Source organism: Aotus nancymaae, unplaced genomic scaffold (assembly GCF_030222135.1).
Source record: "Aotus nancymaae isolate 86718 unplaced genomic scaffold, 86718_ANA_hifiasm-v0.15.2.pri h1tg000007l, whole genome shotgun sequence".
NCBI lineage: Eukaryota > Metazoa > Chordata > Mammalia > Primates > Aotidae > Aotus > Aotus nancymaae.
The window spans coordinates 57216068-57242931 of record NW_026988418.1 but is presented as its reverse complement, the minus strand read 5'-3'; the positions used below and the strand labels follow the sequence as shown (position 1 = coordinate 57242931).

The window sequence follows — 26864 nt, the reverse complement described above, 5'->3', positions numbered from 1 at the left end:
ATGGGAGCTGGACAAGACAGCTTAGAGAGTAAATGCAAACAGGCAAAAGAGATCCAAGGACTGAGTCCTACAACAAAACCTAGAGGTTGGAAAGACGACAAGTCAGAAAGTAAAACAGAGAAGGACTGCTAAGAAAGGAAGGCAAACCAGGGAACTGTGGTAGCCTAAAAACCAAGTGAAGAAAACATTTCAAGGAATGCTTGAGATGTCAGTTAAATGCTACTGAAAAGGTTGAGTAACAGGACTAAGAACTGATTAACGGGTTTAATAAGTTGGAGATTGTTAGTAACATGAAATATATAAGGGCAGATAGATGATCAGGGAAAGAAAGTTGGCATGTGAACTTTTTCCCGTCCAAATAAATGTGCAGTTTAATGAGCTATTATAAAGGAAACCACCACCCAAGTCAGGAAATAGAACTGTGCAGGCACCCAGAGTTACCTCCGTGTGATCTGTCATGATCTCAACCCCTTCCTGTCCCTCAAAGTAACTACTACCAGGACTTTTAATCACTTTCTTATATACTCATATAGCTTTTTCACCTAAGTGTGCATCCCCAGAAACCGTAGTTTAATATTAGCCATTTAAAACATTTTCATATATATCTTATATCTCTTTTAAGCTACAAGTCCCCCATCCAACCTTTCCTTTTCTGTAAAATTTATTTGATGAAACTGTAGTGTCCCACAGTTTGGATTTTGTTGCTTGCATATTCGTGCATGGTTCAATAAGTTTCTCTGTTATTTGAAACTTTCTTGTTAGTAGTCAGTTCTGCCAAGATTATATGAGATGGTGTGTCTTTCATCAGGTGGCATATGATTTCAGAGTCTCTCTTCTTTTCTCTTAGTTCTTTCTTTTTTTAACTTTTAGGTTCACGGGTACATGTGCAGGTTAGTTATATAGGTAAATTGCATGTCACACAGGTCTGGTATACAGATTATTACATCTCCCAGGCAATAAGCCTAGTACCTGATGGGTAGTTTTTTGATCCTCTCCCTATTCCCAACTTTCACCCTCAAGTAGGTCCCAGTATCTGTTATTCCCTTCTTTGTGTCCATGTGTTCTCACTGTATAGCTCCCAGTTACAGGTGAGACCATACAGTAGGTGGTTTTCTGTTCCTGTATTAGTTTGCTTAGGATAATGGCCTCCAGCTCCATCTACGTTGCTGCAAAGGACACGATCTCCTGAAACTTTTTGAGAAGTTTTTCAGTATGGTTCTAATGTTTTTTATCAAAGAGAACAAGCATGCCCTTCCATATTACATTCCGTGATGTTTCCTGCTGAGAGACATGGGATACTAATTGGAACAAAATATAGATTTACTGTAATATGCTAATTCCTGAATCAACACTGTGGAACAGGAAATGTGATCATTTATATAACAATTTCAGAAAGGCCTTATAGGTTATATGGTGACAAATTTGTAAGAGAAGACTATTCTTATTTGACACTGAATATACCTCTGAAATTACTTTGAAATAAAGAAACTAACTTTACCTTGAAGTTGGTGTTTAGTCCATCAAATTGGACTTCCCACAAGTTTTGTTGAACTGTTCATAAGTATTCAGACTTGAAATGGACAAGCTGAACAGAGGACAAATGAAGAATATATTCATCTATCATTGTTAAATTGCCTCATGCTCAATGGAATGACACTTGGCACAAGTTCTTAATTTCAAAAAATTATCTGCAGACTTTTTATGACAATGACTCATCCTGATAATCTAAAAACAAAATCCATTAAACACAAACACAGTTTTCAGTTTCCAAACTTGAATGCCAACTTTCAGGACAAAATTGCTTTTTTAAGATAACTTTTCTTTCTGACTCTAAGTAACACATGCTTACAGAATATTTGAAAAATACCAAATTGGCTGGACACAGTGGCTCACACCTGTAATCTCAGCACTTTGGGAGGCCGAGCCGGGCAGATCACTTGAGCCCGGGAGTTTGAGACCAGCCTGGGCAACTTAGTTAGATCCTATCTATACAATAATACGAAAAATTAGCCAGGCGTGGTGGCATGCATCTGCACTCCCAGCTACTGAGGTGGCTGAGGCAGGAGAACTGCTTGAGCCCATGAGGTGGAGGCTGCAGTGAACCAAGATTACATCACTGTACTCCAGCATGGGTGACAGAGCAAACCCTATCTCAAAAAAGAAAAGAAAAGAAGGAATTTTGGTTTCTTCTTTTAAGGGGGAGGAAAAATTAAGGGGGAGGAAAAAATTCCTCAACTTTTGATGTAGTTACTACCTTTTTCTGTGATAGGTAAAATCATACTGACACAATTTTGAATCCAGCTTCTTTAGTATTTTAAGGTAAATATTTCAACATGCAATTATGCAGTGAGGTGGAGACAGCATGGTTCAATGTGAGAGTTTGGACTGTTGTCAAAGGGTCTGAGTTTGGATCTAGGGCCGTCACTTAACAGTTGTGTTATCCTTGACTCTAAAACAGTTTTTTTTTTTAATTTCTAAAATAAGGGTAATTCTCTTAAGATTATTGTGAGCATTAAATGAGATAACTGGTGTCAAAACTGCATAAGAGAGCAATTACTTTAACTTCTCTCCAATTCAAAATCATTCACTGTTTCCAACTTACAAGTGATTTGTGGGTATATTCCACACTTTTAAGCCTGCCAAATCACCTTAATTGAAGCAATTTCCTTCATTTGACCATTTCTCCTCATAAGAGAGTGTTTAACACAAATTCTCCTTTTACAATTTCATCTTGCTTTTTCCTTTCTCTCCATCCTCCTGTTCTCAAAAACGTTCTCCTCCTTTATTTCTTCTACTTCTTTTCTGCTTCAGCATATTAAACTCTTCTTTTTTTTTAACTACTTAACTTTTTAAGGGTAATTTGTTTTGCAGCTCTACTTCCTCTTCATACATATGCTCAATCTACTGCAGTTTTGCTTCCGCTCTATAGCTATGCTAAAACTGCTCCTCCAAAAGTCAGCAATAACTTCCCAAATGTCAAATCCAAGAATTAATCCAATTTTATCCACATTTATCACTGACCATTTCCTTCTCAAAACTCTATTATCTTCTTTGACAGCACACCTGGTAGTTCTCCCATATCCCTGATCATACCTGGTCAGTAGAATTTGTTGGCTCTTTTTCCCAGCTTTTAAGTAATTGTGACCCACAAGATATTGGATGTTAAATAAGTAAAAGTAATGCTCATAGCTCTTATTGTAGGACAAAATTAAATGGCATTTTATGGAAAGTGTCACCGTATTTAACAAAAGTTGAATTCTTTTTCAACTCCATCTCTAAACAGAAATGGATGTTTCTCAACAAAAAGAAGTTTGAATCCCCCCCTTCCCTAAACACACACACACACCTTGGTAATAAGTAAATGGAGCTGCAAACCCAAGCTAGGCAGGAAAACCTGATCCCTGAGAGAACAGTGGTTTTTAACATTCTCAAGGTCACAGGCCCCTTTGAGAATCACATGAAAGACAGAGATCCTTTCACTCCCGAAAACGATAGTGTATGAGCTCATACAAGCAGATTTGTAAATAAATTTCAGTTAAGAATCTCAGTGATAGAATGCAAACATGCTCAAGTGACAAAGAGAGGAGAAGAGGGCTGCTCTACCCAGTGATTTATAGCCACAGCCAGAATTTTTGGTGACATTAAAGGAGAGCAAGACTGTCCACTGAAAATCAGTTGATCAGCTCTGTACTTTGAATAAGTTCATAAACAAACACTAAGCCCTAGTTAAAAAAAAAAAATTCTTTTGGAGCAAGTTATTAATTTCCAAGGATTAAAAAGTCTATACGGGACAAACAAGATTCCATAATGAATCAGATATATTTCCATAGTCATATGATCTTCAGTACTTTAGTGAAGAGGACCTAAAGACAAAGATAACCCACTATGTATCCTTTATAATTCAAACAGCACAGTGTAAACAGCTCTCATTACACTATAACTTCTGTCTCTTTTTCCTCAAATCCTGTCATCTTATAGTTTAAGAAGTCCTTTAAATACTGCTTAATATGAATAATTGGATTGGCTAGAGAGATCAGATTCTATTGTTCGAAACTGGGCAAAATTGCGTAATACCTTGGATCACTGTCTCAAAAATCCTTTTCGTCTGAATAAAAAGAAAATGGTATCATTTAAGAGAGAAAAATGGTAACTTTTAACCTGTTTACCTTTCGAAATGCTTACATTGATCAGACCAGTCTGAATAACAACCGTACAAAGAGAGCTGCTGCATGCACTTGATCACCATTAATTACCAGGTTTACCATTCTTTATGTCTTTGTATTTCAATATTTAACAGTTCAGAGTACATTATGTGTGTACATTATAAATATGTGTGCACACCATACTTAAGACTCATTTTATGCTAACATCCAACACCATACTTAAGAATCATTTTATGCCGTCAGAAAGAATGACATTTACAAGGTTGGGCGAGGTGGCTCATGCCTGTAATCTCAGTAGTCTGGGAGGCCAAGGTGGGTGGATCACCTGAGGTCAGGAGTTCAAGACCAGCCTGACCAAGATGGTGAAACCTCGTCTCTACTAAAAACACAAAAATTAGCTGGGCATGCATGTAATCCCAGCTACTCGGGGCTGAGGCAGGAGAATCTCTTGAACCAGGGAGTTGGAAGCTGTAGTGAGCCGAGATCTCGCCACTGCACTCCAGACTGGCGACAGAGTGAGACTCTGTTTCATAAAAAAAAAAAAAGCCTCTTTAAAAAAAAGATTTTCAATTGGAAGACCAACTGAAGTAGTCAAATATGGCAACAATAAATACAGTATAAGAACATTCCTAAGCTTGTCCATGGCCTGGGTCAAATTTAACATCACCATTCAAAAGCACCCAAAGAACATGTTCTAACAGTGAATTAGTAGTATCCCTTCATATTAAATAAACTGCATTATGCTTTAATTGTTAAGTATTGATACACTGAACATTTTGAAACTAAAATAAGGAGATAAGAGTTATAACTTTGAAATATTGTATAAGGAATTTTATAAGATGCATTACCTTAGCACTCACACTTACTCTGATACCAACTCTTACTAAAATCATTTTTTCCATCTGTGGTTGTCCCATCCCATAATACTTAATTATATTAAGAAAAATTTTTAAGAAAAGGTAAAATCATGACTCATTCAAATATAAAACCAAACCCATGTTCAATATTTTATTTAACTCAAAAAGGAACCAGGCAGAAGATAAAGCACATCCCACAATTAGACACCTTAGAGCAGGAATATCGAAATAAATGTATAAAAGGAGGCAAAACTTCCGCTGAACCTCTAAGAGAGAGAGAAGAGAATTTGCAGCTCTTGACAAAAATTATTTAGCATTGATGTCAGTTACCTACAGTTTACATAACTGAAAAATAGCTTTTTTAGAATTAGTTAATTCAAGGGGTGTTATTAAGATAGAATCTAAACTGTGCCGTTTTCTACTGAAGCACACACTTTACTCCCATGATAATATAATGCACAACATCTGTCAGAGATATTAACCATACACACCCACTCAAATGCTCCCTTTCCCACCAAACTTCTTAAAATAATAGTTTGTGGTCACAATTTCTTCCCTTCTTATTCATCCAAACCACAGCAATCTTGTTTCAAAACACCTATGCTGCTACAGCTGTCCAGTCTCATCACACGCATTCTTCGCTGTTGCAATTTTCTTGAATACGGAAGATAAGCTGAACACGGCTTAAGCTCCAGAAACTCTAAAGAAAATCAGATAATGTAGGCAAAAGTCTTAATTTCTAGGCTGGCTGCAGATAACTTGTTCAAGAAGCGCTGGCAGAATCTTCTTTTGTACAGCTATGTTAGCTTTAATTTTGCACAGCTCTAGACATCAGAACTCATTTCTAAACACTTCTATGCAGCTGAAGAATAAATGTAGCAGAACTGCAAGACAGAAAAGCCAATTCCCCACCTGGTGACAGAGCACTCAAGTCTCGGTCAGCAAATAAGGAGTCAGCCCCGGTCACTTCCCCTCAAGCGGCCAAAGAGCGGAAACACAAAGGCAGGCCAGTGTCCCTCTAAGGATTGCGGGAATCCAGACAACGCACCATCCCGGGCTCAGCGTCCACCCATCCCTTACTTGGGGTGCTCTCGGTTCGTGGAATGTCCAGTCCACAGGAGCGGCAACAGGGACTTGTCTCTGGGGCTACAACCAGCAAGGGCTCCTGCCTCCCGTATTTCACCTGCACCCAAGGGCGCGCGCCTCCTGGGCTACAGCACCTCTGTCCCTAGTGCCTGCTGACTGCCTACCCTTTCACTTTTCGTCGACACGGCGACCCCGACAACGCTCGTCAAGAACCTAACCAACAGGCGAAGAAGTGGCGCCAGGCTCATGCTTTCAGAGAAACGACAGAACTAACCCTCAGCCCGCACTCCCGACCAGGGCCGAGTCCGGTGCGCCTGGGGCCGCACCCCCGGCCCTCTCCGCCCCGCCTTCCCTACCCCTCCCGGCCTCCGTCCCGCCTCTCACAGCACTCCGGCGGTCCCATCCGGTCGGCGGGCGGGAAGGATCAAGCTCCTGGTAGAAGGCGGCCGAGCGACATCTCCAGCGACCCTCAGCAGGAGAGCGCCGGGTAGGGCGAGTCAAAGTCCCTGGAGGCTGGAGTGACCAGCTACAAATGCTCTGGGCTAAGAAACACCGACTTCCGCTCCCAGCCAGAGCTCACCAATCAGCGCCCGGCTTTTTCCGTCATTTCCTCCTAGAAGGCAAATAGAACGTCTGGCGGAAGAGGCTCCCGACGGACCCGGAAGGGGCAGGTCTCGTGGGTGGGTCCAATCGGCTGGGAGCCTCGTGGAAGCTGAGGTGAGTCCTGGAGGTGCACGGCTGGGGCTGAGAGCCTTTTCTCTGCGGTTTGGACTTCGAAGGTTCCGGCTGGGGCATTCGTGATGTCGGTAGCAGCCGAGGCGGGCGTATTTAGGGCTGGTTGCTAGGGTTGGGGGAACTCAGGTGACTCCGGCGTCCCCACAGCAGTACTTGGAAGCCCCTTGGCTACTCGGCGCGGGTGGCGGGTGCTGAGCAGAACTGCCTGACCGTGCGTGTGCACGGGCTTGCCCCAGGGTGATCTCACCGTGTGTTCGGTGTCTGGAACCCTCCGTCACCCTCTCCTGACCAAAGAGGCGTTTTGGAATGTGTGTCAAGTCTGTCCAGGCCTTCAGTGCATCACAGAAACATCGTTTTGGGGGCTGTGGGTTAGGAAGCGGAGGTGATGAGGTCTCAGTCTACGAAGGTTTGGTGGTGAACTATCGGAAAGGAGGCAAAAGTTGTGCACGTGGAACAAAGTGAACAGTGCGAGTTGTATGGGAGGTAGTTTAAATATCGAGGCGATGAAAAAAGGCTTCGAGAATTGGCTTTACTCCAAAGGAAGTAGGCTTCAGAGAATAACACTGATTAAAATAAGTAGGGGAAAAAACGCATATTATTTTAAGTAAAACGAATAATGTGAAGACAACGAGGTCTCAGGACGAGGAAGGAAACTAGCCAGCGTGACAGGAAGGTTTATTCAAGAAATACGGAGGATAGAGAGGATGAGTTTTTGGAAACTGGCAAACGATTTAGTCTTTTCAAGTCTTTGGGATAGGGAAAGCTCATTTGAAAAGATTACTTAGTAGTATTATGACTTTTAAATGAAAAGAGCGAAAAATATGGAGGCGGAGGTGCTAGATGAAAAATCAGTGCAGTAACCCAGTGATAAAGAGCTGGAACTGAAAGTACTGGAGAAAAAGGGATCCTGTTTCAGAGTAACCATCAGGTGGAGTTGACTACCTAAAGAGGCAAAAAGAAGCAGTTTAGCTTAGGGGTTAAAACCTGAAATTTTGGAGTTAGACTGGCTGGATTGGGATCTGGCTTTGGCACTTAGCTGCTAAATGACTTTGGGTTAGCAGTTTACCATCTCTGGGTCTGAGTTCCTTGTCTGTAAAATAGAGATAGGAAGAGTGACCTCCCTTACAGTGTTATTGTGGAGAATTGGTTTATTTTTAGAGACAGAGTCTCACTATCACCCAGGCTAGAGTGCAGTGGCGTGATCATAGGTCACTGTAACCTCGAACTTCTGGACTCAACTGATCCTTCTGCCTCAGCCTCCTGAGTGCGCCACCGTGCGTGCTTAATTTTTTTTTAAATGTTTTGTAGAGATAGGGTCTTCCCATGTTTCCCATGTTGGTCTGAAACTCTTAACTCAAGCCATCAGCCTGCCTCAGCCTCCCAAAGTGATAGTGATGGCATTACAGGCATAAGCCACCACACCAGGTCCTTATGGATATTTTTTATAGTTATATTTACAGTGTGCTAGAGGCTTTTCTAAGTGCTTTGCATATGTTAGCTCATTTCATTAATTGCTGTATGTAATTAAATGATTGCATATGTTTACTAAGTTATATACATTTAATGTTATCAGTAACTATAGCATAAGCAGTCTCTAAGTCTTGGCTGTTATAATAATATTTTTTATTAATGATTGAAAGGTTAAGTGGTTTTGAGCCTGAGTAGGTAGGATAATTATGTCGTTGTGTCAGAGAAAAAGAGAGGAGTACCAGAAGTAAGGTAGGCTTGGTTATAGACATGTTAAATGTGAAACTATAAGGTATCAAATGGAGATGTTCAGTAAATATTTGAAACTTTATAATTAGTATTCATGTAGGTGGACAGGACTGGAAATAGACAGCTGGGAGTCCCTGGACCTACACATGCTATATGTATTCTCCAAGGAAAATACTATAGAAGGAGGTGGTAGATGGCCAAAGATGAACACGAAGAACGACTACAGAGTCTGGAGGAATAAGAGGAATTTGGAAACAATTCAAATTCCATTTGAAACAATTAATCAAATGGCCTAGGCTAAGAACATTATCACCATGTTAATATTATCTTTCCTTGATTTTAAATTGACTTTATGTTGGTTCCTGTGGGAGATGCAATGAGGCCAGTAAGTGATTATTACCAGAAAATATTATTAGAGAGTTGGGATTGAAAATTTTTTTTGTTAAAGTAGACTAAAACAGCATTTGATAATTAGAAAGACCCTGTAGAGTTAAACCAGCCAACCAACCAAAGAAACAAAAAACAACAGCAAAAAGAAACAGCTCCTCATAAAAGGTTGTAACTTCTTTTTTTGTGTGTGTTTTAAGTTGCATGGGTGTTTTGGAGGCTACGTTTTATCCTTCCATGTAAAGAACAGACAGGACTGATTTGTTATCTCCTTCATTCACCTCTTGTCCCTTTTATCCATAACCAGTGTTTTCAGTGAATTTAATAAAAGTGCACAAATTATGGCATCTTTCCAAAAATAGTGTGCCAAGTTGCTCAACCATTTTCTGTGCCAAGGGTAAGTGGCTGCTCTGATTTTGAAATGAAGGACAGACTTTCATGGACTAGAACAGTAGTTCTCAAAGTTTGGTCCAGGAAGCGCAACAGCAGCATCACTTGGAAACTTGTTAGAAATGAAAAATTCTAGGCCCTACACCAGACTTATGAAATCAGAAACAGGTGCTGGGAGAAGAGATGAGATGGTATTTCCTAGCAATGTTGTCATAAGCCCTCCAGGTGATTTGGATATATACTAGAGTTAGGGAACCACTACCTGAGAAGTTAAGTACCATGAGGTTAGGGATTTTGCCTTATTAATAGTGTATTTCCAGTGTCTAGAACAGTGTCTAAATGGTAGGTTCTCAATAAATGTTCATTAAAAAAATATGTTCAGTTTCAGGCTGCCAATCTCTGTGTAAAAGCTTTGATGCCGGTTGAATGGGCAGAAGTGAATTAGCTTAGTTGCATTGTGTCTATAGTGTCAGATATGTATGAGGTGGGCATGACGATGTGACTAATTTGGAACTTAAGGAATGAGGGATTATATTGAGTCCACATGAATAAAAAATGAAGATGTCCAGGTATTTTACGTCAGTGATTTATTTAGAGTAAATAAAGATTAAGAAGTCACAAGTTACATGCTTTTAATGACATGATAAAGTTAGTGTTGTTCGGATGTGGTGGTTAATGCTTGTAATCCCAGCACTTTGGAAGGCTGAGGTGGGTGAATCACTTGAGATCAGGAGTTTGAGACCAGCCTGGCTAACATGGTGAAACCCCATCACTATTAAAAAAAAAAAAAAAAATTAGCCTGGTGTGGTGGTGCATGCCTGTAGTCCCAGCTACTTGGGAGGCTGAGGCAGGAGAATCGCTTGAACCCAGGAGGTAGAGTCTGCCGTGAGCCGAGATCCCGCCACTGTACTCCAGTCTGGGCAACAGAGTGAGACTCTGTCTCAAAAAAAAAGAAAAAAAGTTGGTGTTTACTAACCTAGTAGAACCAAGGCACCCAAGGAGCTGAGTTTTCTTTGTTTATATGCACAGATTGCCTCACCCATGGTATCGGACAGCATAACATGGGGCTCACCAAGCAGTACCTGCGCTATGTTGCTAGTGCAGTCTTTGGCCTGATTGGCAGCCAAAAAGGTAATATTGTCTTTGTGACACTTCGTGGTGAGAAAGGACGCTATGTGGCAGTACCAGCTTGTGAACACGTTTTCATCTGGGACTTAAGGAAAGGAGAGAAGGTGAGCCCAAATGACTAGTTTGATACTGACTTATCCGTACTTGAGGGTAGAGAGGTAGTAGAGGTTGGGGAGCTCTGGTTTATTTATCATGGGATTTTTTGTGTGTGTGCCCTTAGAACAGAAATCTTTTTCCTTTAGGTCTAGCTAACCAAGCATCAAGTTCCTTTGTGGTCTTCTCCACTAAATTCTGAAAACCACAATGAAAAAGGAGCTTATTTCTTAGATGTCTATTTGTTGGAATATTTACAGGTTATTATTTGTAGTAATTATTTATTCCTGATGTATTCTCTACCAATTCTATTTTTCAAGTTCGACTTATGCTTATAACTAATTATAAAATATTAGGCATGTAAAAGGAAGGTTACTCTATGTTGGCAGAATCTTTTTCTAATGTGGATAAGGCCTAAATCTTGTTGAACTAGACTTTAATACATTGTGCGACTGAATTCCCTAAGCCTACCACTTTTGCCAAACCAAATATAGACATTTTGATACTGTCCATTTATTTTGTGATTCCCAAGAGGTTAGGTTACTGCTTCGCTTCTTGTTGCCACCCAGAGTCCTTTGTGGTTAAAACCACCATAGTACTCTGTTGCCATGCAGATTGTTTTCTTACAAAATGGGTCTCAGTTAAAGGAAGGATGGGTTTATAACCCTTTATTGAAAATCACTTAGCGTTGTTCTAGGATTAAGACTTAGATTAAAGGGATTAAATTTATTTTATTGCCTAGGGAATGTTTGCATGTATTACACCAATGTAGAGCTTTGGAGAAAATAAGGCTTTTCTTAAATATCTCATTGTCTAGTACAGATAATAATTTCTATATTAAAAACCTTGAAATGGATTGTGGAGTTTCATTTTTATTCATAAGAGTAATTGGGAATTATTGGTGCTCGTAATTTTACTGTGCCTAAGTATTCCTATGCTTTTCCCTTGATTTCATGCTTAACTCTTCTACATTGTTTTTAACTTTTATGATTTCAGATTCTTATCCTTCAGGGGCTTAAACAAGAAGTTACTTGCTTGTGCCCCTCCCCAGATGGGCTACACTTAGCTGTTGGGTATGATGATGGGTCCATCCGAATCTTCAGTCTCCTGAGTGGGGAAGGAAATGTGACCTTCAATGGTCACAAAGCAGGGATCACTACCTTGAAGTATGATCAGCTAGGAGGCAGACTGGCATCTGGGTCCAAGGTGAGCCTTTGAATCAGCCCAGACTTTGATATGTTAAAGGAATGTAAGGATTATACTGAAGCAAGTTGTTGACAAAAGTTGTCAGGTAAAACAATGAGCTGTCAATGTTCAAAGTAGTATAATGGTAGAAATAGAGTGAGAAGGATGGGTGTGAATTGGGAGGTTCATTTTGTTTCCTTTTGTTCATTTTATCATATTCTCTGATAAAAGCCTATTAAGTGTAGGAACAAGATGAGGAGAGCCATAACTATTACTGTGGAAGTGCTACCCAAAACAGTAAAACAAAGAAAGAAAACAAAGACTGGAAAAGAAGAGACAATATAATAATTATTTGCCATTGAATTCTGTAAAATCAGTAGATTTCCTGTCTCAAAAGTCATGAGTTAAAAAATATAAAAGATTCCATTCACAATAGATTAAGTAACAGACATAAAAATACTGTGAAACTTTACTGAAGAATAGAAGACTTTCTGGAGATACAATCCTTGTTCTTGAATGGGAAAATAAGGTATTGAAAAGATGTTGGTGTTTTGTAATTGGTTTATATAGCTAAAGCTATGTTTAAATAGATATATGCTTATATATGGACATAGATATATTTAAATAGATATCTTAAAGGTTTTATTTGGTACTTAGAACTAGACTTAATATGGAAAAGTGAAGGAATTGGAAACACCAAAATCTGGAGAGAAAAGAATAATAAAATGGGGGTTTTAGATATTAAAATGTAGTATAAACCCATAATTTAAGAAGCATCATATTGATACATCAGTGCAAGTATTAATGCAAAATAGATTATTGCAACCAAATGGAAATCTCAGAAACACATCCACGGTTACATTCCTAATTAGCATATTTTAAAGATGACATTTTTAATAAGCAGAAAAATGAATTGCTTATAAAACAATCCTTAGACAATTGTCTGTTTGGGGGAAATTTTAAATTAAATCTTTGCCTCATGCTATATACCAAAATGAATCAAAGATTAAAGACATAACTATTAAAAAATAGCATTTTAAAGTAAACTAGAAAATATGTAAGTAAATATCTGATAGCAAGGTAGAAAAGGACTTACAATGTGTTAGCCAAAGAAATAAATTAAAAAGGAAACTGTTGGTAGATTGGAATACTTGAAACATTTGTACATTAGAAACGAGTCAAAGGACATTGAAAAAGGTTAAGTATTTAACATTTTCAATATAAAAAGATAGGATTAGTATCATACATTTATTAATAACTTACAGTCAAGTAAGAGATGACACCTGAAGAATGATAGACAGAAGACATGAATTGGCAATTCAAAAGAGATACTAATGGCCAATAATCACCATAAAGCATATAAACTATTTCTCATATGCATAAATGTAAATTAAAATAAATATTAAGACTGAACATTTTTTACTTAGGAGATTGGTAGTAGATTTTGAGAAAACTGGTAATATAGTTAAGTGAATGGGGAACAGGCCTTGTCATACATATCCCTGCTGGTTCTATAGATTTACCCAACCTGGAGATCATTTTGATGGTATAAATCCAAAACTTTTAAATTAAACATATCATATAACCCAAGAACTTTTCAGTTTAGTTATTTCTAATCAGAGATATGTACAAAGATTTGTATATAAGAATGTTCATTTCTGCATATTTATAACAGCAGAAAGTTGGACACTAACTGTCTAAAACAGAAAAAATTTTAAGTAAGTTATGGTATCGCTTTAGAATTGATTATTATGTGAGCATTAAAAATGTAAACACTCTGGAATAACATGGAAAAAATGGAAATAATATTTAATGAAAAAAGAAAAGGTTATAAAATGATGTGAATAGCATGATCTCAGTTTTCTAATAGGAAAATAACAACCTGAATTATACATAGAGACTAGAGCAGTAACAATATCTGGGGATTATTTCTGGGTGGTGGGAATAAGGCTGGTGTTTATTCCTCTGTACTTTCTTCATGCTTTCCAAATTTTCTGCGAGGACTGTGTATTGCCTTTGTGATAATTAAGTCCAATTGTTTGTCAAGTTAGGCCATATATGGTAAAGAAAATTACTTGTCTTCTGTATTGCTTGATTTAGGACACAGATGTTATTGTATGGGATGTAATCAATGAAAGCGGCCTCTACCGTCTAAAGGGGCACAAGGACGCCATCACACAAGCGTTGTTTCTACGAGAAAAGAACCTGCTAGTTACTAGGTAAAGAAATAATGGTTTAATTTCAAATTCTTTTCTAGGAAGAGAGAATTTGCTTTATTCCTTACTCATTTCTCTCATGAGCACTGTGCTCATGCTTATAAGTTAGTTTCCTCTCCTTTCTTTTGGTTTTCTTCTTTCTGCTTCTTCTAAGTAGTATCGTAGAGCTATCCAAAGTTATACCATTTAAAAAATCACTTTTCTAATTTGTCATTCTTTTCTTTTAATATCAGATTTTCCATGTTTCTTAACCTTTTGAAACTCATTATAGAATGAACTTTGTCTACCTTCTAGATCTCTAGAAAGCCAGGAAAACAGAATATGGAGCAGAGGGAAGATGTGAATACCAGGTGTTAAATTCAGCTTACCTTTTGAGGAGAGATGTAGTGTACTTCATAGGCCTTCTGAATACCTATTAGGTTGAACCATTTGAAATTTTTATTTGTGTACATAAAAAATGATTAAATATCAGCAATTTTATATGGCTCAACCTCATAATGAATATTCCTAAAGAATGACCTAGGAAAGGCTGGGATCTCAAGATTTGCCAGGCATTAATTAGAGGAATCCTAGTAATGATTCAGAAAAAGCTGTGAGCACTAAAAATGCTTTACCAATGATGGATTTGTTTCTATGGGATAGGATACAGGTAAATTAGTATCTTATTCAGATAACACATGTTCTATAAGAGAATGATCCTATAGTTCTAATAGAAAATATGTATATTACACCTTAGGGAATTTAAGGAAAAGAAATAACACTGTAAGGTGGGGTTATACGGGATGGACTTCGTAAATCAGGTTTTTAAGGTGTTTTTTTTCCAGTTTGCTCATGAGGGAGGATTATATAGATGTATATAGTGAAGAGGTAGGGAAGAGGTGTTCGAGCAGGAGTAGTAGAGGCCATTGGCTAGGAGGGATTATATTTAGGGGATTAAGAACCAAAAAATGGGAAATTTCAAGAATGCTGCTAAAGAGGCTGATTTTGATTCTACAGGGAACATTGAACCTAGTGCAAATATTACAAATTAAGGTTATCTGACAGTTGCACATTGGATGGGAAAAGAGAACGGCAATGGACAAAGAGACCAGATGAGAAGCTGTTAAAATAATCCAGGTAGTAGGACTTAAATTCAGATTAGTGTACAGAAATGGACTAGAAGGAGTTAATACTTAGAAACTTCACAGAGGAGGCATCTTCAGGACAAGAGACTAGCTGGACAGGAAAACAAGGGAATAGGAGAAGTCTAAGATGTTTCCATGGTAGACTGAGAGAAGGCCAGTGCTGTGATGATAGAAACGATAGGAGTAAGGCATGATGGATCAAGTTCTGTATTCTTTGGTATTCTGCATCTAAAGTCATTCTTGTGCTTATAGGTGGAACATTTTATTTTCTGCACCGGAATAGCTATAAGGAAAGTTAGGATTCTTTGCTTTTCAAAAGAAAGATCAGAGAGAAAAGGAGCTTTAGACATTATTGATGTATATGTTTCTTTGAAAGCAACAGTGAGTTCTAGATCTCTCTATTAGTTGAATGAGGTTTCCTAAACAGGATTTTTTTTTTTTCCTATTTTTTCTTTTAGTGGGAAAGATACCGTGGTGAAATGGTGGGACCTTGATACTCAGCACTGCTTTAAAACAATGGTTGGCCACCGGACTGAGGTACATGTAGGGTCATGGGCACTTGGAAATAATGGCAAGGCAAAAGGGAAAAGATGATTATCTTCTCTTCCTCTTTCAAGGCTCTTTGTTTTTACTGCACACAATAATCATCATATGCTGTCTTGAGAGACAGTGAGGTTGGTTTGATGGAAGCAGTGCCAGCCATTGGAGCAGATACTGTAAAAACTGGCCTTGGATAATTTTTAATTCCTGAGTTTCATCATTTCCAAATAATAAGTGTCCACTTTTACGAACATAGGGAAGTTGAATGATGTTATGTGTGTAGCACCTAGCTTACTGACAGGCAAGCAGCGCATGGTAGCTGTTATAATAGTTGCTTGAACACAGATCTATTCAGTTGAGTTCAGGGACTGTTTTTTATACATCTTTGCATCCTCAGTGCTTCGTTCATATCAGGCATTCAGGAAGGTAATACCTAGAATTAATGACAAGAAGATCAAATTCTTTGTTGATTTGTAACAATATTGTTATTTTCATTATTTAATTCCTGGATAGTTGAAGCTGAAAGTTATGTAATGGACATTAATGGGACACCTTTTATTTGCTATACACTGCTGAAAGCAAAGAAATAAAAGACTTAAAATTATCATTTGAGTGGATTCTAGTTAAGATTTACACTAAACAGCCATTATCTTAATTTGATTATAGGAGGTAAACGAGAAACTCCTAGTATCACAAAAGTAACAATTTCACCACAGGCCATTTTTTTCTCTGTAAAAGTGAGATTTTTCTTGGTGCATTTTGAAAGGGTTCTCAATATGCCTTTTCTTTGCCTTTAAATTACTAAAGACATTTTACTACAGTGTACTTAGACTTTTGGAACATCATATTATGCTACCTGGAGTCTTTTGAAAATCGTATTACTCAAATCCTTTTATATTCTATAGGTATGGGGGTTGGTTCTGGTGTCAGAAGAAAAGCGACTCATCACTGGGGCCTCAGACAGTGAACTGAGGGCATGGGACATAACTTATCTGCAAGAGGTAATTACTTTCTTAAATCATGGGCAGTGTCATGTTTAGAAGTTTCATAAGCACCTTGGATTTAGAATCAGATGTAATTATTGAGTACTTCACATAGTATTATAAAGAATTCTATCACACCGATAACCTGCAACACCTAAACAAAGTTTTTCTTCCTTATATGCTCATTGTCCTCATTTATTTGAGCTCATAAGGTAGCTTTAGGCATACAGCTTCTGGTAATACTAATGTTTTAGTTTGTGGCACTCTTAATCAGATATTCTTGGACCTTTGGGTGTCCATGGATGGCCTTCAGAGTATCTGAACCTTTCCCTTCAAACATATATGTAGAATTTTATGTTTATAAATATGTATATTCTGAAAAGATCTATAACTTTTTCTTAGACATTCAAAGAATTTACATAGACAAAAAGCTTATAGATCTTAGGTTTAGCTAGATTTAAGTATGTGCTGTGTCCAGCAGCCATTTCGGTGGGAGTTACACTAGTAGTCTAGGGGTTATCTTTTCTTTATTTAAGGAGAAAATGTATCAACCTGTCTTACAGTGCCTTTGCAATTCCTAATACCTGTTTGAATCTGCCGTTCTAGAATATGGTCGGCCTTTCACCTAAATACAGAGAAAATTTTGAAGTTAGTGAAGAGTGGGTCATTATTTTTTCACTGTTGTCACTAAACAGTAGTCCTTATGCTATAGAAAGTTTCTGGAGATAGTATACTGAGTAATATTTTGTTTGTATATTATGTAGTCAGTTTTTAATAAGTTCTGATACCTGTCCTGCTACTGAAGAGGTTTGATCAGGGAGATCACTGATTAGAAGCTATTATTGGTCCTAAGAAAGATTTCTAAGTCTTCAGGATTAAGAGTCACCTCCTGGGCCAGGCACAGTGGCTCATGCCTATAATCCCAGCACTTCGGGAGGCTGAGACAGGAGGATCACTTGAGTCTACACATGAGTTTGAGACCAGCCTGGGCAATATGGCAAGAACCTGTCTCTACAAACAATTTAAAAGTTAGTGCGTGCCTGTGCTTGCAGCTATTTGGGAGGCTTAGGTGGGAGGATGGCTTGAGCCTAGAAGATCAAGGCTTCGGTGAGATACGATTGTACCATTGCACTCCAGCCTGAGTGACAGAGTAAGACTTTGTCAACAACAACAACAAAATGCCTCCTGAAACATTTCAGCTTTTATTTTCCCATTTTTATAAAACAGATTGAAGACCTGGAAGAACCCAAGCCCAAGAAAATCAAAGGGTCTTCTCCTGGAATACAAGATACTCTTGAGACAGAGGATGGTACCCTTGAGATGGATGAAGCCCCTGAGGATGTAATTCATTTCTGTTTCTTATGTTTTATTGTGTTGAATAGTGGGAAAGTGAGAATTGCAGATTTTTAGGGAATTATCACTTTAGAGCATATTTTTGTTACTTGTACTTATTAGAATTACATTTTTTTCAGAAGTTCAGCAGAACTTACATCTAACCTTCATGTGCTCTTGCTTCTTCTGTAGCGAATCCTTTCATGTAGAAAAGCTGGTTCCATAATGCGGGAAGGAAGAGACAGAGTTGTAAACCTTGCCGTTGACAAGACAGGCAGGATTCTTGCTTGCCATGTGAGTACCGTACTTAGGAGACAATAATAAGGACTGGGCTGTTCCTTTCAAACACTCATTCTTTTATATTCAACGTCCAGATGAATGTTTCTTTACTCATGTTAATAATTCATTACATGATACTGTGTGGATCTATAATCTCTAGCTTTATTAGCATAAAACAAAAAATAATTACTATTAGGTTGGTGCAAAAATAATTGCGGTTTTTGCCATTTTAAAAAGTAATGGCAAAAACCGCAATTACTTTTGCACCAACATTATTATTATTAGCAACCATTTATTAAATGCTGGCTTTTCTAAGCAATTTAAAAGCATTTAATTTCTTATTTAGTCTTCAGAGCAATGCTACAAGTAGGAAGTAGTATCCTCATTTTACAGATGAGATAGCAAACCCAGAGAGATTAAATTGTCCAAGGTAATACAACTAGTAAGGGAAGAAAATTAATATTGTTTGATTTTTACTGAGAATTAGGTAAATTACAGATTGTCTCTCAACTCACATTAACCTTTTGCCTTTCTAGGGAACTGATTCTGTGCTAGAATTGTTTTGTATCCTTTCCAAGGAGGAAATTCACAAGAAAATGGATAAGAAGATGAAGAAAGCTAGAAAGAAAGCAAAGTTTGTTTTTTTTATACTTATATTAATAACGAAGTGTCCTGGGTGGGCCCCATGTTACTGAAAAACACTGGCTTCTTTAATATTTACTCTGTTATCAATTACCATTAAAAGTTTGAGAAGAATTAGGTACTGATAATCCAATGTTATTAAGTCTCAGAGAGAGAGAAAATCACCTGATTTCACAAATTTTTGAGACCTATTCTGGTTTATTTAACATGGTTGGATTATTAAGTGCGGGTTAATGAGTTTTCTATAAAGTCCTGAAATTAGAAAAATAACCAGAGACATTTCAGTGGGGTTAGTTTGAATTAAAAGGACTTGTTCCAGGAAATTTTATGGGCTATTACATTCAGAATCCATTTCTTAAGGGTACCTATTAAGTGAAATAATACTTTATGACATTGTAGTGTACAGAGTGTTTCCACATATACTGCATCATTTAATTCTTGTGGTAATCCTGTGTGGTTAAGTGACTTTTCCAGAATCATAGTTGGTTGAGGGACCAGATTTTGAACTCAAGTAAAAGCAAAGCTGCTTCTAGAAAAGTAAGAACATGATATACTTTTCTTCTTCTCTAGGTTAAATTCTTGCAAAGGGGAGGAAGAAGATCCTGAAATTAATGTTGAAATGACGCTGCAAGATGAAATCCAGCGGGTGACTAATATCAAAACTTCTGCCAAAATCAAGTGAGTAAAAAATAAATTATCTGAAGTTATCATAGTAGTAAACTCCCAAGTATTACTGGCTTTTTCATGCTATTTGTAAGCTGTCTGTTTGAATTATATATTTGGAGACAGTGGTCATGAGACATCTGTGTCACACTCTGCTCCTGTTGCTCTCACCGTGGGCCCCCTTCTTGTCTCGTATTTGGATTATTATAGTACCCTTTTAGCTAGTCATTTGCTGTCTTTTCCTGCCGCTAATTAAAAAAAAAAAGAATGTCCCACGTTCAGAAAGCATATAAGTTCACTTATGAAGAATACATACATAAAAACAAGGTATGTATCAGAACCAGGATGTGAGCGTAGGTTTGTTTTTTTTTTTTTTGAGATGGAGTTTCGCTCTTGTTACCCAGGCTGGAGTGCAATGGCGCGATCTCGATCACTGCAACCTCTGCCTCCCGGGTTCAGGCAATTCTCCTGCCTCAGCCTCCTGAGTAGCTGGGATTACAGGCATGCGCCACCGTGCCCAGCTAATTTTTTGTATTTTTAGTAGAGACGGGGTTTCACCATGTTGACCAGGATGGTCTCGATCTCTTGACCTCGTGATCCACCCGCCTCGGCCTCCCAAAGTGCTGGGATTACAGGTGTGAGCCACCGCACCCAGCCCTGGTTTTTTTTTTTTTTGACTGAAAAGCTACTCACCTACTACTCCATATTCAGAGCGCTCTTTTTGAGATGGAGTCTTGTTCTGTAGCCCAGGCTGGAATGCAGTGGCATGATCTGAGCTCACTGCGACCTCTGTCTCCCAGGTTCAAGCAATTCTCCTGCCTCAGCCTTTCCATAGCTGCAGTTACAGGTGTGTGCCACCACACTCAGCTAATTTTTGTATTTTTAGTAGTGACAGGGTTTCACTATTTTGGCTAAGCTCAAACTCCTGATCTCAAGTGATCTGCCTGCCTCAGCCTCCCAAAGTGCTGGGATTGTGCCACCGCACCTGGCCTCAGAGCACTCCTATTTGAAAAATTATTTATAGTTATTCAAACTTTATATGGCTAGAGGACATCGTGAGCTAAGATGGTAGATAGAACATTTATAATTATTTTCTCATGCAGATCTTTTGACTTGATTCATTCACCTCAAGGAGAGTTAAAGGCTGTCTTCCTGCTACAGAACAACCTGGTGGAATTATATTCATTTAATCCATCCTTGCCTACTCCTCAGCCTGTCAGAACAAACAGAATTACCATTGGGGGTCATCGCAGTGATGTGCGGACTTTGTCATTCAGCTCAGACAATATAGCTGTTCTTTCAGCATCAGCTGATTCTGTTAAAATATGGAACAGGTTCGTGAAATAATTTTTTATATAGCTGTGTTCAGTAGTATTTCTTTACTTTTAATTTTTTTGTTACTCTTAGTCATTAACTTCTTAAGGCCCTCAATGCAATTCTCTTTAGTGCATTTGGGCCATTGGCCTATGGAGCTTAGAGAAGAAAAAGTTGCCTTTTAAAATGTAGTGAAAAAAAAAAAAAGCAAGTGTGTTCCATGTCTAGAGCTTATAGCTATACTTGGCTAGAGAAAAACATACAACCATACTACCTACTCTTTAAATTTAATAAAAAGTGGGCTGTTAGTGCTGCCCAGTAATTGTACCCTAATTTCTCATTCTTTTACTTTCCTAGATGACTGTTTTACAACATCCCTCTGTCGTCAAACCAAATACCTCCAAAACCTTTAAGCTAATGATCATATCTCCCATCTTAAAGGAAATAATAATCCTCTCTCACCCCTGCTTTGCTCTCCCGGTACTACCCTATTCTCTGATTCCCTTTTCTCCATTCTGTCTTCGTCTGTCTCCATCAAGCTTTTGTCCCCACCATTTCTCAAAACAGTCATTATCATCAGTGATCATGTTTCCAATTCCAGTGAGCTAAAAGCGTTCTTTTATGCACTCTCCTTGAATTGATAACTTTCTCTCTTTGAAGCACTTTGTTTGACTTTCATTATTTCCCCTTCCTTTGTTGTCTGTTTATTCTCAGTCCTTCCTCCATCCTTCTTATCTTTATGACCTCTAAGTGTTAGAGTACTTTAGGGCAGTCTTTGGACCTTTTGTCTATCTAAACTCACTTTATGTAATCTCCTGTCATGTAGCTTTCTCTGTGTGATGACACATAAATTTATATCTAGCTTTAGCCTCCTCCCTAAACATCAAACTCATATATACAAATACTTCGTATCACCACTTGGATGTCTAATTAAGTATTTCAAACTTTTATGTGTCTCAGACCAAACTTAAGAGGCTAATTTCTCCAAAAATCTTCCCACCTGCTATTCCTTCAGACTTCCCTACCTTAACAAATAATTACTTGATACCAGTTGTTCTAGTCCAAAACCTTATAGCCATTCTTGATTTTTATTTACTTATTTTGAGACAGTCTCGCTCTGTCACCCAGGCTGGAGTGCAGTGATGTGATCTCGGCTCACTGCAACCTCCACCTCCCAGGTTCAAGTGATTTTCCTGTTTCAGCCTCCCGAGTAGCTGGGATTACAGGCATGTGCTACCACACCTGGCTAATTTTTGTATTTTTAGTAGAGACGGGGTTTCACCATATTGGCCAGGCTAGTCTCAAACTCTTGACCTCAAGTGATCCACTCACCTTGGTCTCCCAAAGTGCTGGGATTATAGGCATGAGCCACCATGCCCGGCCCATTATTTTCATATCCCGTATCCATCCAATGTATTAGCAGATCCCATCAGCTCTACCTTTAAAACATATCCCAAATTCAGCCTCATCTTACCACCTGCACTACCACTACCCTATTCAAACCACTGTCAGTTCTCACGTGGGTTATTGTAATAGCCCCCTGACTGGTGTCCCTGTGTTCTTGCTTGCTCCTCTGTAGTCTCTTCTCAACAGAGTAACCAGTGTAATCTTTTAATAGTAGAAGTTAGATCACTTTGAATAGTTCCATCTCACTCTACCTACCTTACAGACCTTATCTCTTACTGCTTTCCTCTTCTCCTTCAGTAGAGCTACCCTGGCCTTGCTGTTGCTTCAACAGAACAAGAATGTGCCTTCCTTATAGCTGTTGTGCTCCCTGTTCGTTTTGCCTGGATCTGTCTTCCCATTTATCCATAAGCTTTTTCCATGTCTTATCAGATGACAGTCCTGTCATTCTTACCCGACTCCTTCATCCTCTTCTCCCAGCATTATGTTTCTCTATAGCACCTATCATCTGACATACCAAATGTTTACATATTTATTATTCCCAAAGACTGTTAACCTTTTTGAGGTTAGGAACCTCTGCTGTTTCATCCACTGTTTTATCTCCAGCACCTAGAACAGCACCTGGTGCATAGTAGGCATTCAGTAAATGTTTGTTAAGTGGACATTTGAGATATTTTAATCAGTGAATGTTTGTGGTCCTGTAAAAAATGCGGGGATATGTAATGATGTGCTAATTTGACTTGTAGTCCTTCAGACTCACTCACTTCTTGGTAATGGCAGATTGGGTTCTGTGGAGCCCAGCAGACACTTTTTTCTACCTGCTTTTGTGTGATTTCTGTTCCTTAGGATTTGGAGGCTCTACAAAGTAAACAAAGTTTGATACTCTAGTATTTTCTCCCATGACTATAATTATATGTGAGTCAAGGATTTTTAGACTTCTGTTTTCTTTTATGTTCATCTATCTGAGTAAGTGTATTGAAACATACACACTGACCTCTAAAATGGGAAGCAGATTCTCTTAACATGAGTTCTTTATGTTTTCTTTTTCATAGGTCTACACTGCAGTGTATTCGTACGATGACCTGTGAATATGCCCTTTGCTCATTCTTTGTACCTGGTGATAGACAGGTGATCATAGGAACAAAGGTAAATGGAGACGTTTTCTGGGGTATCTGGAGCTTTTCTACTCCAAATTCATAAAGTTAAGAAATCTGGTTCCTGTTTTTAGCATATTGGAGATGTACTAGAGCTAAGTAATCTGGGAGGATGTTAGTTTATTGTGTTTTTTGTTTACTGAAGTTTTATTTTATTTGTTAAAAATTATGAAGAAGAAAATTAAAATCATGACTCTGAGATAACTACCATTAATATTCATGTGTCTTTTTATGAGCACATATGAAATTGTGTTTTAATTAATTATAAAACATATTAAGGGTAATAATAAAGTAAAAGTACCTAGTATGCTTGGCAGATAGAAGCATTCAGTAAAGACAAACTGATCAAGTCCTCATTCCTAGGGGTAGTCAGATTGGGGGACGACCATGTGGAAATAAACAGACATGGATTTATATTTAGTTTCTGCCCTTTAGAAATGGTAATTTGGAGCAAGTCACATAACTGCTCATAGTGTGTTTCTTTATATTATGGGATGATGACACTTGCTTTTTGACAGCAGCTTTCCTACTAGATGGACTGGTACCAGGCTCTGGCACTTACTAGCTATATGACCTTAACACTGGTGTTAGCATTGGTGTTCTCGTGGAAAATGATGTTAATGACCTATTTCACAGAGATGAAGTATGAGATGGAGTCTTGCTGTGTTGCCCAGGCTGGAGTGCAGTGGCACGGTTTCAATTTACCACAACCTCTGCCTCCTGAGTTCAAGCGATTCTCTTGCCTCAGTCTCCTGAGTAGCTGGGACTACAGGCGCACAGCACCACATCCAGCTAATTTTTATATTTTTAGTAGAGAACGGGGTTTCACCATGTTGGTCAGGTTGGTAGAGAACTCCTGACCTCGTGATCTGCCTGCCGCAGCCTCCCAAAGTGCTAGGATTACAGGTGTGAGCCACCACGCCCAGCCTGAAGTATGTAAAAATCTTAGCAGAGACACTAGCTTGCAGCAGATACCTAATGGATAATAGAGCCGATAGCAGAAATAGCAGTAGTGGTTGTACCAGTGGTGAGAATAAAATGGAACAAGGTCTATGGAGTGTTTTGAAAAGTGCTTTGCAAGTATTTGTCATTATTATTCCCATAAAACAAAGGCATATGTACATGAGTTTTATTATAAAATATATGGATTACAATGGATACTTTTTGCTCAACAAAAAAATATAATATGGGCTGGTGCGATTTTAGGAACAATGCCAGGAAATGTATTCACATTTCAAAAATTTCCTTCTTTTTTCATTCATTCTTGCAACAAACATCCATCTCCGCTTTGCTGTTGGGAAAGTATTTTTTGAATTGCTTAAGACTACCCGTATGACTAAAATGCAATCTCTGGCTTACTGGCTGTGCTAGGCAGTTAATATATATTATCTCATTTAATCCTGACAACATCTTTGAAACATTGGTGCTATAAATTTCATGTTACAGATGAAAAGCTAGGTTCATAGGGATGAATTTGCCAGTGGGCACAAAGCAGACCTGGTACTCAAGTCTTCTAGCTTAAGCTCTCTGTAGCACATTGTGCAGAAGCTCATCATAAAGCAGGCTTTGCCTGTGTGTGTGTGTTACATGCTGACACCATGACTATGGCTTACATAGACCTCTAAACAGGAATTGTAGAGTGATTGCTTTCTATGCTGTTATGATTTTTTTTTAATTCATTGTCTTCCTTAGTGTTATAGGTAGATCCCGTTTCTTATTGTCAATGTATTGCAGAGGAGAAAACCAAAATCAGATGGAAAAGAGTTGGTTAAGCCAATAACTATAGAGGATTGTCCCCTTAAAGGATTGGCTAAACTTTAAAGGCTTTTAGGTTTTGCATTTGCTATTTTGTTTATTCTGATCTGCCTAATGGTCATGATATTTTCCTTTTGAAGTTGTGGAACCAATGAAAGTAATGCGTCCGGTACCACACAGTGGTATTATTTCATACTTGTACACCACGGCAGCCCTGCCAAGGTTAACTCAGCACATTCGTAGGGGATTTAATAGCATTTAATTAGATAGGAAATACAAAACATGGAATGTGGAATCCATTTCCTAAGCAATCGATCACATTTTTGCAGCTTGGTTATGAAGTCTTTCTAAATTGTGCAGGCATGAATCATGGAGGTTGTAGGTATGTTCATTGAAGCTGTGCTCATTTTGTGTCTTCCCAGACAGGGAAGCTGCAGCTTTATGACTTGGCCTCAGGAAATCTGCTGGAGACAATAGACGCACATGATGGAGCTTTATGGTCCATGTCCCTCTCTCCAGATCAGGTAACTAAACCAGATTTTAAAGCTCTGGACTTCCCTCTGGCTGTAGTTCTCAATTCTTGTATCGAGTTTTACTACTGCTAAGAAAGATTTCTCTCGTTTCTCTAAAAAAAGCCTGCGGGTTTTTTTGGTCTAATCTTTACTCTTCATATGTGATGCCTTCTTATATACCTGGTAAGTGACTAGCTGTCATTATGAAATGAATTCATGTTTGGCTACTTTGGCTCATCAGCAACATGACATCAAATTGCTTACCCTCATGATTTTTTTTGCCATGTTCATAATACTTCTTAAGGGGGAATATGCTCTTGGGCAACATGATGCAGAGAACTGAGTAGACTTTGCTGCTCCCCTTTTTTCCCAAACATCTATGACTGTATAAGCTTAGTAGTTTTAGCAAGTATGTTAGCCTTTACAAGTCAATAAAAATATGCTCGCCTTCAAAGCAGTTCCTGGCAAACTGCTTATTCTAGTAATGGTGCTGTTTAGAAAATCTTGAGATACTTTTTTGACAATACCTTAAGAAATTTTGGCCCATTTATTTAAATAGTCTCAATGGTAGAAAATTTTCATCCATTAAAAATAGATCTTAGTTCTGGGAAAAAAACTGAAGTTTAGAGTGGTTAATACCATTTGGGTTCCAAACCAAACAGCTGTGAGTCCAAAATAGTAATAAATCTTGCATTTGTAGAGTGTTGCATCTTTTCCATAAACTGTGTGGTCTTTTTTTCAACAAAACTAGGGATCATGGAAAGTTGTTTTCTGTGTTATGAATCTATGAGGTGGCAGAACAGACACTTGAGATTCCGTTTCCTGACTCCATGTTCTATGTACTTTACACTAACACCACCATGTAATGAGACTAATTTTCTTGATAATGGAAAACAGCTTTAAAAATGGTTTAAGCAATGACATTGCAGGACTAAACGTATATCCTTCGGAGGTAAATACTTCAAACAAATCTAGATTATCCATTCGATGTATATTCAAACTAGTTTACTGAGAGTTTTTGTTTCTTCCTGATGCTAGATAATAGTATAACTAGAGCTTTTCATTGGTTATTATCTCTGCCTATGTTAGTCAATGGTAGGAATTTTCACGTTTGCGGCAGTAGATCCAAAAGAGCAGTGAAAGGAGCTAGAGAGAACCGTATTTTTCTTAATTTTTATCCCATGCCATTAAATAAAAATATTTTCT

General features: G+C 38.2%; 2 protein-coding genes across 9 annotated transcripts in view; one reads left to right on the top strand and one right to left on the bottom strand.

Moving 5' to 3' along the window:
- Window positions 1-6664, bottom strand: part of GDAP2 (ganglioside induced differentiation associated protein 2) — a 65722-nt gene extending 59058 nt beyond the window's left edge. For 3 of the 6 annotated variants that reach the window (XM_021674150.2, XM_021674147.2, XM_021674148.2), the window contains exon 1: window positions 6491-6653. The gene's annotated coding sequence lies outside the window, so the exon portion shown is untranslated. Of the gene's footprint in view, window positions 1-5511; window positions 5969-6100; window positions 6364-6490 lie in introns of those variants that run through there. The other 3 variants (XM_021674145.2, XM_064372650.1, XM_021674146.2) reach the window with 3 other exon arrangements.
- Window positions 6665-6829: 165 nt separating this feature from the next.
- Window positions 6830-26864, top strand: part of WDR3 (WD repeat domain 3) — a 30213-nt gene continuing 10178 nt past the window's right edge. Inside the window, exons 1-13 of one of the 3 annotated variants that reach the window (XM_064372649.1) lie at window positions 6830-6908; window positions 10364-10566; window positions 11552-11761; window positions 13841-13959; window positions 15539-15617; window positions 16526-16621; window positions 17831-17944; window positions 18128-18229; window positions 18751-18848; window positions 19427-19534; window positions 20623-20853; window positions 23290-23383; window positions 25569-25670. In XM_064372649.1, coding sequence (XP_064228719.1) covers window positions 10396-10566; window positions 11552-11761; window positions 13841-13959; window positions 15539-15617; window positions 16526-16621; window positions 17831-17944; window positions 18128-18229; window positions 18751-18848; window positions 19427-19534; window positions 20623-20853; window positions 23290-23383; window positions 25569-25670 — 1524 coding nt within the window. In that variant the 5' untranslated portion in view covers window positions 6830-6908; window positions 10364-10395. The remainder of the gene's footprint in view (window positions 6909-10363; window positions 10567-11551; window positions 11762-13840; window positions 13960-15538; window positions 15618-16525; window positions 16622-17830; window positions 17945-18127; window positions 18230-18750; window positions 18849-19426; window positions 19535-20622; window positions 20854-23289; window positions 23384-25568; window positions 25671-26864) is intronic. The other 2 variants (XM_012458855.2, XM_012458857.2) reach the window with 2 other exon arrangements.